The 12,469-nt window shown below is 39.5% G+C and overlaps 1 protein-coding gene across 17 annotated transcripts in view; it reads left to right on the top strand.

Annotated features, from left to right (window-relative positions):
• The first annotated feature begins 2,293 nt into the window (after positions 1-2,293).
• The window catches only part of mycbp2 (MYC binding protein 2), an 81,408-nt gene continuing 71,232 nt past the window's right edge, over positions 2,294-12,469 (top strand). For 13 of the 17 annotated variants that reach the window (XM_077579045.1, XM_077579039.1, XM_077579048.1 and 10 more), the window contains exons 1-2: positions 2,294-3,014; positions 6,631-6,706. In XM_077579045.1, coding sequence (XP_077435171.1) covers positions 2,740-3,014; positions 6,631-6,706 — 351 coding nt within the window. In that variant the 5' untranslated portion in view covers positions 2,294-2,739. The remainder of the gene's footprint in view (positions 3,015-6,630; positions 6,707-12,469) is intronic. The other 4 variants (XM_077579055.1, XM_077579056.1, XM_077579054.1 and 1 more) reach the window with 1 other exon arrangement.

Here is a 12,469-nt window from a genome sequence, read left to right as displayed (position 1 = left end):
CCGCGAGGACGCGCATGACGTCACCCTCCAAGCACTTCTTGATGCTGGGTGGTCAGACATCACCTTAGACACCCTGCCCTGGGCATGCTTCACCAGTGACGCACCCCGTAATACTCAAATGACGTACACTAGGCGGTGCTATTGTGCTGCATTTAAAGACATAACAAAGGTGGCTGCGCAACACTAAAATCAATCAATAAATAAAACGCAATTAAGTTGATGCTGCAAATGTGTGGTGTTCAAAGTTTGAGAAAATGTAGTTTGAATTTAAAACTACATTTTCTGTCAAGATACACCTCAAAAGTTGAATGCTACTCGCAAGTTCAAGCCATCACGTGTGAATCAGTAAATCTAATAAGAATTTAACTCAGTGAGCGTTTAATCGATCAATAACTCCATAAGTGGGTTTTGCTTTTTCCTTGATTTGTTCGTGATATCGCCTATAAAGAAATGTTCAACAAGTTATTAATTCCAACCATACTTATGAAACTCCACTAGGTGACAGTATTGCCCTGAAAACCCCTTTCAGTCCCCTTTCCGTCATGCATCTGTTAGGTAGCTTTAAATTGGAGTAGTTTCACTTTATTTGAGCTTTATTTTACAGCAGCAGTTCCATCCATCCATTATCTATATTGTTTGTCCTCACTAAGAATCAGAATCTGAATGTGAACAGGCATGTTTTTGTAATTTGAGATGAAGTACTTGCCTGGAGAAAATTCAACACAGGCATAGTCCCTACATGCAACCTCCACGTAGAAGAGCCGAGATTTGAGCACAGAACTTTGAACTGTGGGACAGACTAAAGAATGGATGTATATGCCCCGCTCAGTGGCTGGCGACCAGTCCAGTGTGTACTCAAGACTCTCACGCCACAGTCAACTGGGATAAAGCTCAGTCACTACAGAAAATGATGGATTTGTATATCTGCGAGGCCATTGAATAGAAGGTGAACTGCAAGTCATGGGTGACGTACCAAGGAACCCTGAGAAAAAAGACAAAATACATTACTGAACATAAACTTCAAATGGTGTGGGTAAACTTTTTTCTCTCAAATAGCCACGTTTTTATCTGATTTAAAAAATGGACAATCAGGCGAGGTGATTTGTAAATAAGGTGTATACAAAATTTTAAATGTTAAAACTTAAAAAAAAAAAAAGACTTAATTTTCATTTTATTTTGTTTATTATTAATTAAATCATAATTAATTAACTAATTATTCAAAAAAGTAAATAATTGTTAAATACATATTCACATTTGTTTATTTTACATTATTTCACCTTTTTTATCATTAACAATAAACCCATTCATCCATTCTCTGTACTACTTATCCTCACATATGGCCATTTTTGGAATGTGGGAGGAAACCAAAATACGCTGAGAAAACTGACAGCCACGGGGAGAACATGCAAGCTCCAACAGAAATGCTGGTGTATGTACAACAGAGCCTGGATTTGAACTCACAACTTTAGAATTATGAGGTGGATGGAAATGCAAAGCACTAGGCAACTGTGCCGTAGGCGCACAAATTCAGATCTTTTTCTCTTACGGTGATAAAGGTGGGGCTGAGAAAATGTATACAATATAAAATGCTAGGTATTCACAGATTTGGGAAGGGACTAGCACCCATATGCCCCGGGTATAGCTTCGCCCCTGCTATGCAGCCTAATATATATATACAGTATATACATATCATAATGATAATAAGATCAAGACATATATTTTAATTCACCAATGTAAAAGGAAGGAAAGAAAAAATGAAACTATGAATGAAACTAGATTTCTGAAAAATGTTCCTCGCTGGGCCAGAATAAAGTACAGAGTATGTGGCCTGTGGGCCCTATTTTGTCCAATCCTGATCTACATTATACTACTCTGGAAAATAAAGAGAGAAAAGAATCCTGCAAGATTATCAGTTAACCAGGTTTAGCTATTTATAGGAATGCATTTGAGTAAAAACGATAATATTTGTTACATTCATTTAACAACTGAATAAATAAATAACAAAAAAATGACATAAACCTCAAATGTCTTTCTTGTTTGTTTGTCTTTTATGGTTTCCAGAGTAGCAGACAGACAACAAAACCGTTTAAAAATAGAATGTCAACTTGTCAAGGTGCACACTGGGAGGAGTCTTACCTCTAAATATTCCACAGAAATTCTCATCATTAATCAGCAAGCATGCTGCGTAGTTAAAATACCAAAGCATGATGATAATGTTCCTGAAGGCTAATAATCATCCCATAATGAAAATGTTCAGGCAGTGTGCAGGCGAAGCGACGCAGCACACAGTGCAGGGGAGGGGAGGGATGATGGAGCTAAGATGGCAGACCGACTGAGGGTGCAGCCGCTCGGGGGTCAACGCATTTCCGAGGGAAAAATGGCAGAGAAGCCCCAACACAACGAATGCTTTTGATATTGTTGACATTTTATAGGGAATGTTTTTGTAGCGCGACGAAGAGACACGGAGGAGGAGGAGGAGGAGGGGGGAGAAGAAGAAGAAGAAGAAGAAGAAGAAGAAGAAGAAGAGAGGGGGAGGAGGAGGAGGACCTCGGTCGCTGAATTAGCCCTGATAACAAGCGCCGATCCCGGATACAAATTGTGCCTTTTTCCGCAACGTTAAAAAGGACATATAATAGGCGCGCGGTGGCTTTAACAACACACAGATTGTATCCGATGGCCGGGCGGGATCTAGCTGCTTTATGTTTTGCGTGATTCATTTATGCATTGTGCTCCTAAACGATGATGTGTGCCGCTGCGGCAGCGGCCGCCGCCTGTGGGGGGATTCTGCCCTCTTCATCGCCGTCGATCGGGCTGGGAGTCCGGGTCATTTACGGACTAGGAGCCGACCTCTCCACCATTGGGCCGGGCATGGGTCCCTGTCCGACACCCGGAACCCAGTCTGACTGTCGGACTCGGTACCAGCTTTTACTCTCAGGGAGAGCCCTGGCAGAAAGATACCGGAGGATTTATACGACTGCAATTAACGATAAAGAACAAGGAATAAATCCAGGAAGGTGAGTGGGGATATTTGGCTGTTCGGGTAGAAGCTGGCTTGTCATTCGCTGGACTAGCTTGGAGCTAAGGTTAGCTCGACGTCATATCCCTGGCTCGACATAGCTATCGTTAACGAACTGTCATATATGTCTCGTGAGCTAGGCTAGCTTTTATGGTTCATGCCGCTGTCGCATTAGCTTCCCAAATAAATAAATAAATAAATAAACCCAAGAGGTGCGCTGTTTTGAGAAGGGGTGGGGGGCACTCCCGGTGAGGTCAGCTTGCGAAGATAGCATTTGGTCCGGCGACTTCCTTAGCCTCTCGAAGCCCCAATTAGCTCCTGTTAGCTTCGGCCAACATGCACAAGGGGGGCTTGTTTGACTAATGTTTTTTTTCTTTTCTTTCCTTTTTAAGCAATACAGCACTTGTCATTTAAATAACACAACCCGCTCGGACTCTGCATGTTTAATGGCACGCACCTTTGGTTTCATATTTAAAGCCCAAGCTATGTAGCTCTAAGCTCAGCTGTCACGAGAGCAATTTTAAAGATTTATACCGAGTAAATGTGAATAATTACATCACAAACTGTCCAGGATGTGTATTGTTACTTGAGTCGTGGCCATTCGTGTGTGTTTAGGCCCAACGGCGTCACTATTTATTGCTCGCTAGTTAGCTTGCCAGCTAGCTGGACGTCAACTATCATGGGAGTAGCGTTAGACTTTCCTCGTCTTAAGTCCTTTTTTTAGACGACGCACAGTAATGACAGTGACGATAAAGTGCCTGCGTGTATTTTTGTGTGTGTGGAGGAAGAGGTGGGTAATCTCAAGTGGCATTTTTTGGTCTAAGCGGGTAATAAGAGTTACGTCATTTATTGTCAGGTTGGAGAGGAGCTGGGTCATTGCAGCATCCTCCCTCACTCTCTGCTCTTGTGTTGTTGTCAGCAGCCCTCAATGTCAGTTTGTAATCAGACTTTTCTTCACTACAAGATGGTTTGATAATGAAATGCGATTACAGTTATGATAAATATTGTACAGGCTGGGTCAAATGTTGGTATGCACTTTTTATGATAAGCTTTAAAAAAAAAAAATATATATATATATATATATAAAGTTTCGTGATTAATAGTATTCTAAAGCAGTATTGAACAGGTAGCGAAGGAAGAAAAGTAGTTTTAAGCATGCAAAGGAGAATGCAAAGTGTAAAAGTTTGAAGGAAGATAGAAAGGAATGTAGGATGGCATGAAGGAAAGAGGAAAACATCAGGTCGAATGTGGTTAGGAAGGATGGCAAAGAAAATGGTTTAAGTGATAGAACGATGAATGCATGAATAAAATTAGTGATGGAAAGAGGAAGTGGAGGAAGGAAATCATAAAAGTAGTGTTAAGTAAAATGAAGGATGCAAAATAAAAAGCAAGTCTCGGAACGAATGAACGTAGAAAGGAATTTAGAAGCGAAGCGGTCAGGAAGAAAAGAAGAAAAATAGGGCAAAGGTGGAAAGAAGGAGGTCAGAATGCAAGGCAGAAAAGCAGGCTTAAGCGATGAAGGATGATGTTGTGATGGAAGGAGGGAATGAAGGACTCAAGGGAGAAAAGAAGGTTTAAGCTAAGGAAGGAAATATACATGATTGATTTGGAAGGAAGGCAGGAAGGAAATAAAAGTGGAAGGAAGTCAGAAAGTAAAAGATGCCAGAAAAAAAGTGCGACTGAAAGTAAGAAATTCAGGAAAGAGGTCAGAAAAGGAGGGAAGATAAGAACAAAGGAGAGCAGAAATGTAGGTTTCAATGAAGGAAGGAGTGAAGTATAAAAAAAGAAATATAAAAGAAGAAAATAATAAAAAAAGAATAATAAGCAACTCGGTGGTAAGGGAGGAAGCCAGTAAAGAAAAGATGGCCGGACAAACCTGTATGTCTTAATAAAATAATTAACATCTATTAAAGTGTCTACCCAATTTTTTCTCACCCTCTATTTAGATTAACCGTCTCATTGGCGTCCCTATACTGTTGTTCTCCCCTCTAAATGTTTGTGCTTGAGGGGAAATAACATGGTAGTGTTGTTATACATGATGCACAGATGTGTATCGTAATTTTTTAGTCATGCACTCTCAAGTTGACATTTTCATTGACCAAGGCACAAGCGACCTGTGGTAGCATATCAAGTAAGACTTGGACTTGGAACGGCAGCAGCGTGTGACTCAATCAGAAAGTGAAGTCGTTATTTGTCCCACAGCTACCTTAACTATAATTCCTTGGTTGACTGTGGGGAAAAATGAATCATAAATCAATTGATTTGTAACCGGACCCAGGCCCCCTAAATGTATGCTTATTTTAATGTTGTATTTTATCTAACAAATAGCATAGCAGACATCAAGCAAGTCGAGAGTAAATTGACGTTGCCTGAAATCAGTTTCTTCAATCAACAATCAATTTCCCATGCTTTTTATTTTATTTTATTTTTTACGATGTTAGTGACTAATTGATAGTTATGCAACCTGGTTTGAAGTTCTATGGTTAATTATGTTGTACACCTATTTAAAGCTGCTCAATGGAAGGAAAATTAAATTTCGAATTGCTACTGCCAAGTGTGGCGGAAAAATGAAATTGCACACTCCCCTCTTCATGTAGACACTGCACAAATGACATCACATCTTTAGACAGAGGGCGGGAAATACGAACCCGAATCCAGTCTCTAAACTATTGGCCGCAGGCTTGTAGGAGTATCTATTGTGAGCAGCTAAGATGGTAATCTGCTAATTAGAAGATTTTTGAGTCATAAACGGTCATATAAGAAGGCTATTGTAAAGATATTTTTGGGAAAAATGCTCCAAAAATTAGTTTTAAGCTCTTTTTGTATCGTACAAGTTTTATTTTTTTTTGTAGTTTCACTATCTATTACTACCTTTTTCTTCTTCTTGTAATGTCACTAAATCGCAAATAATAATTCAATTTGATTCTATAGGGTGAACACATTTCAAAGTTGGACTCACACTCTCAAAAATAGAAAATACAAAAGCAATTCTTTTTTTGTTTTGTTGTATCTGTCAAAATGTGGAAGATGCAGTTTAGAGACAACACTGCAAGAGCATTTACAGGTGCTTTGGATTGATTTATGTCTTTTAATTAGCGAAAATCATCTTTGTTCACAAGTTATTACAAAAATGATTTGCATATCATGTTAGCCGGGATTTTATTTTGAAATTTAATGTTCAATTTTGCTCTCATTAAAGTGCAAAGCATTATACTCACTGGCACTAAAAAAAAATAAGCATAATTGTATCCCAGTCTGTGGAGAATATCATAATAGTCCAAGCTATAGAAAGCCATTTGACAGGTGTCGTTTACACTCAAGCTTCTATGAAAACATAGACCTTGTCAGGGGCCAATTTTATAAAGTCTTCCACGGGCCAAGCTAAAATTTATTAAATGTATGAAAAAAAAAATACAATTTCATACGATTATTTATTTGTGGTTTTTTTTTTTTTGGTCTTTTTTTTTCTTTCCAATAACATTTCCTCCGAGGTTTTATATGTTTTTAGAATTGCAGGACTGGTCGGATCAAATGCTCTCACAAGCTGTATACGGTCCTCCTGCTGTAGGTTTCCTGATGGATATTCCTTGTGATGGACAAATTGTTTCTTTCAGGGGAAAGAAGGCCTTGAACAAGAAGAAGCTGAAAAGGCGACAAAAGGTGAAGTCCAAAGTCAAATCGAGGACGAAGGTAAGAGATGCTGGTCAATTTAATGCCCTTTGTCATCATCTTGTATGCATAAACAAACCTTCATAATTCACATAATCAAGTGCAATCTTACTGATAGAAATCATGATTGTCTCTGGACTCCATCTCATCCTCAAAAGCTGCCAGGGGAGTGCCAAAAAGCACAAATACACCGGAGGGGGGTTTGGGAGGCTCATCCGTGTTAGTGACAGCCTGTTGCCAAGCGACCCAATGTGTTCCGCATCGCCACGGCAACAGTTGCTTGGCTCCAACTCCTCCGTCCGAAGGGGACACCTTGTCTGTACTCGGTGAGGATGGTGGGGGGCGGTTTGCTGCCTCACTGCAGACTGAACATTTATTTTTGTGTGCTACAAGATCTGTTTTTTCTCCTCAAGGTCAAACACAATCTGATTGACCTCTGGTTTACTTGGATTTTGGAACTATTTTCCCCTTGGGAATAAATGGAAACATAAATAATCTGTTTCAGGCTGAAATTGTCCTAAAGTTGAAGTTGTTGATGTGGCGGTAGAGCGTTTTTTAAATTTTATTTCAATCACTCAGCTGCAAAATTTTGATGCAAATGAGGCTAAATAGAGCACACTAACTATCTGAAACTAACACATGCGCTCTGCAATCACTCAACAGTTTTGCCTAATAAAGGACAAGTTTTCAGGCCTGTACATACTGTATTAGGAGTTCATTTTGGAAGTTTAGAATACAGTGATACCTCGCTACTTCGCAGATTTTTATCTCCCCATTTTCAATCGTGAATACCCCATAAAATTCTTTATTTATGCTGCCATTTTGGTCTTTTTTTCTTGGTAATATTTGAGTAAATATAAACAGCTCTTTCTAACTAACTTCAACAAGGCCAACTCTGCAAGAAGACCTCATTAAGGTGACAGACATTAGGTGCCTTTCCATTACAGTTTTTCGCAAAAATAAAAGCGATATTGTACTATTTTGATGAAGTACAATTTCCATTTGCCGGTGTATCCATTGAAGAGCGTTTCGCTTCTGAGGCGCAATTCTCGTGATGTCTCGCGGGATCTCGCAGTTCCGTAGGAGGTGCTCTGCTCATGATGTTTACGGAAGACAGACGCCTGGAGTTCTTAATATCACTTTAAAAACATCTCCCTCCGGTGATCGGGCGGGTTCAGACATTTGATATTGGTGTTATGTGTGCGCGCTTGGAACTCGTGTTATGGTGCGGACAGATAGATTTCAACGACGACGTGCGCCGTATGCCGCTCGTTGTCCGGGTCAACGGCCATTTCTCATGCTACGTGCATTGAACGGTGGCATTAGGCTCTATAGCTAAATCGCTTTGTGCTTAAAAAGACCTGTTATCCGCTCGGGAGGCAGCTCCGACACGAAAGCGAGCTGCGAGTGGTCCCGTACTTCCCACTTCATTTCCTCCGTGACCGGGTGGGGGTCACATGACTACAGGGAATGCACAAAAAGTGCTTCCATTACAATTTTGTCTCAAAAAGCACCTCATGAGGGCGTAAAAACTTGTTTGCGATATTTGAGAGTTTTTTTTCTAAATTTTTGCGATATTTGATAGTTAGTAGTACATTTTTTGCACCCCTTCGCCACCGAACCCCGCCCTCCCGCTCATCGGCGGGAGGGCGTCTCGGCTATCTGAAATGCTTCGGACACAGACACACACTACGCACTCGCAGCCTCGCACCCGTCGACGGGAATGCGCAACCCAGGGGCACAAAGGCGGAAGCGCAAGTACTGGGACGCGGCCCACACACCGCAAACCGGAAACGGAAACAAACTTGATGGGTGAAAACCCGGAAGTCGGAAGTCCCGCCTCCTCCGTGGCATATAGTCCATATAGGGAGTAGGTTGCACATTCTGACACAACCATTATTAGCGTTATTGAATGGTGGTGGTGGTGGTTGAGAGGTTTAAAGGACCGCTACTTTATGGAAATTCACCTTGGCGTGGAACGCAACACCTGTGAAAAGCGAGGGAAAACTGTAGCAAATATTTCTTATGTCCCATTTACGAAAAACAATAATTAAAGCTGAAATGAACGATGAACGGATCTTTGCATCCCCTCTTTCATGGTGAATCTCCCAAATAATAATAAAGCTTTAATTCTATGCAACATTAGATGTTTTCATCAAAGTTTTAATTAAAATCTTTTTCGTGCTTCCTGTTGTGATAAATGTCCATCTGCGTTTATTATTTAAAATGGTGAACGGGGAATATTTTCTTAACTTGCCAAGAAGCACTACTGAGTAGGTTTTGGGGGATCTTGTTAAAATCCATATTTACAGAAGCATACACCCATGTGCAAAAAAGGGTTAGTTTTTGGGGATTTTTCAGACCCCCAAAAATCCACTCATTAAAGCGGTTCAAAGAGGATCTCTCTTGGTGCTCGGGTCCTAGTTATGATACAAATAACCGATTGTTAATTTTCCTGTAAGGAAATGTAGTCGGGCAATTCCATGACATGGTTGTCATTAGTGCTGTCAAAATTAATCGACAATCGATTATCAAATGAATCGAGTATTTTAATTAGAGGTGTCAGTCGATTACATTTTTTAATCGTAATGAATCGCCTGACTTCAATAATTAACTCATGATTAATCTCTAATTACATCAAACATCTGTTTTTATTTGGGAAAACCATGACCAAACCGATATCATATTACAAATATGAAGTATGAAATACCCACCAATGACTGGTTAATAAACAGAAATCTGGGGGTGTAAATGCTTTTGTAATGCACATAATGCAAAACTAAAATGAATCAGATTGATCGATTGAACAATTGATAGATTAATCAATTCTAAAAATATTCGATAGTGAGAGGCTACAGCATTAGTTGTCATTCTGACCATGATTGCCACAACGACATTGTGGAGACAGTCCAATACTGTGAAATTTGTGGTAACATTGCACTTTAACAATAATTCCTTGTCTTTTTTGCTGTTTTGTTTTTAATCTATCTTAAATTTTTAGAGAACTGGCGATCAAGCATTTAGCTGTTTGATCAAAAATACCATTTGTGTGAATGATTGATTAACTTATTATTCACACAATTAAACAATGGTGAATAGATAACATTAAATGAAACGCTCAAGTGAATAGTGCACCACAGGCCGGGTTACATATATACTGTATGCAGTGTTACAGCAATTATGGGGGGGGGGAGTGTCAGACACCCAGCGTCTTCTATAAATACAGAAGTGGCTTAAATAGCACAGTTTTACTGTAAATTATGTTAACGTGAGCCGCTCAAATAACTGGGAAAAAACATTTAATAGATTTTGAAAAGTGCTATACAATTTAGAGTTTATATTTAGACTTGTTTCGTTATTTATTTAAATTTTTTCATTTCGTTATATTTTCAAATCCTAAGGACTGCAGGCTGAGTCACATATGCAGCGTTGCAGCAATTGTGGAGAGAAAAAAAAAAGTGTCAGACAGGCAGCGTCTTCTAATACAGAAGTGGCTTAAATAGCACAGTTTTACTGTAAACGAGTTTAAATCACTTAATTGGGGAAAACATTCCACACATTTAGATTTTCTGTTATTATTGTTATTTAATTTATTTATTTTCGTTACTTTTTTATCTCAAGAATTGCATTCCGACTCAGGTCGAAAACAAAAAGACAAAAAAAAAAATGTTGCCATGTGATTGTTGCTGCTCCCGGCGGCATCATATGCTTGTACTGTGCACGTGCAGAGCTTTTTTCTTCTTGAGCAATCAGTCTTTTTAAGAAGCAGCTAATATTAGACATTTTCACGAGAAGCAAAAAAAAAAAGTTTAGCGCATCTACCTCACAGTGCAGAGGTTGTGCTGCCATCCGTGTCTGCTCAAAGATGTCCACATTTCTTCCTTACAATAGCTCCATTTCAAGACACATATTGTGGCTTTCGTTTCAAGCTCTCTCTGGTGAGCCTCTTGTGCTGTTTCACAAGTGACCACAAATTTTTTTTTTAAATAATTTTCAAATTCTTGTGGCTGAATTGGCCTAAAGTTGGTATTTCATCATGATTGAGTTTCTTTAGTTGGGCAATATCGGAAGTTGCACATTCCTGCTTTGTAATTTTGTGTATTTGATGTTCATGCTCCGAATCAGATGAAAAAACAAATCTGAAGTTATTCACCATTTACTCAGTACTGGAGTAGTTTTTCCACTGAGAACTTACTCTTAAGTAATTATTAGAGGACTACTTTTTATGTATGTCTGATGCTTGAGTTATGTTTTCCCAAAGTAACAGTACACTTGCTTGAGTACAATCTTTGGTTACTTTAGCACCGTTGTCAGTGGTTATGTTATGATTCCTCCCTGAGACCCAATGACTCCAGCACATCCTTTAAGCCTTCTGCTATCGATTCACCTGTATGCTCATAAGGGAAATATGATACCTGTTAAGCATTGGCTGGCCAATCCCCAATCATCAGTTATGAATTGGATCGTGAGGCTGATATAAGGCTCCATGTTGTAGTTGCAAAATGCTTTAATTCACAAAGGTCTTAATCAACTTCCTCTTGCAGCTGGTCATACAGTTTGGGCATTTCTGTCTTATTAAAGCATCTGCGTCTCAGCACTACGGATGGTGGATCAAGCGTTTTAAATCACGTCTTCAAACCTGCCATGTTCCATTGTTTTGAAAAGGGACCATGTCTTTGCATGAGTGTATTGTGGGCCTAATGGCTTTTGTAATGTGATTCCTACACTTACTCTTTTTGTGCTAGGGAGTACTCTTCAAAAAAAGCTTGTGCGTTAGACCTCCGTTGTTGGGTAGTACTATACCATTTCAATAGTGAATTTCTCTTATTACTTTAGTTTGCAGCACGGTCACACGACACATCCTGAAAGTGACATTTTTCTGATCACTATCTGAATCGAATCAATACCAAGTCCAAATCACTGAGGTAGCCTACCTACCTACATTGGATCATGACTTTAGCGCAACTCCTTGCTTCAGCATATGCTCTCCATACACCATCCATTCTTTCCTTTTCCACTGTCCTTCTCTATTTTGTTCACCGACTTGGCGCCATTTTGTTTTTAATAGCTGAGGGAGATGATGGTGTTGTCAACAAGCCTTAGCATGATTATTCGGTAGAGTACAGAACCAGATCTCTAGGCCTAATTTGTATTGTTTATACTTACGTACAGCGCACCCTTACTATGACGCACTGTATATCAAAATTGTGCTACTTGAGAACAAAAATTCAAAAATTATATATTGTTGTTTAAATCCAGCCTAATATATGCTCATACCTATCACACACGCTTCAAAAGATCAAATCTGAGGTTGTTTTGCCTTTTTTTTTTTGCAACACCTACTACAAACCTCAACAAGCTCATGATGAGCATATATCTTTTATTGTTTTGAACATTATTTTCACAATGTATGGCAATTGTTACTTAATAGAATGTTATTTAAAACGGCTAACAAAGGTTTTATGATGTGACCGTTTGGCCCATGATTTCCTATGAGGAAAACTGTGGTTGACAAGCATACCAGCACGTGCACAAACTTCGAGGTCCTGCTGCATTCCTAGAATGGTCTGTTTCAAAATCGGATTCTCAAGCATTCTCTGCTCATTTACAGCATGGGGTTTATATTACATGCCTTCAATAAGCCTTGTCCTTTTAAACTGTACACTAAGTGCTACAGGCAAGAGAGCAGCAGACGCCCAGCTAGATGGGAACTAATATCCTCCCTGTTGCTTTGAGCTGAGTATGAATGATCTCGCCCCAACCCCCGCTGTTGTCTCCCCCCTC

The sequence above is a fragment of the Vanacampus margaritifer genome, chromosome 11 (assembly GCF_051991255.1).
Source record: "Vanacampus margaritifer isolate UIUO_Vmar chromosome 11, RoL_Vmar_1.0, whole genome shotgun sequence".
Classification (NCBI taxonomy): Eukaryota; Metazoa; Chordata; class Actinopteri; order Syngnathiformes; family Syngnathidae; genus Vanacampus; species Vanacampus margaritifer.
Note: the sequence above shows the minus strand (reverse complement) of the source record. Positions and strands in the feature narration are given on the sequence as shown.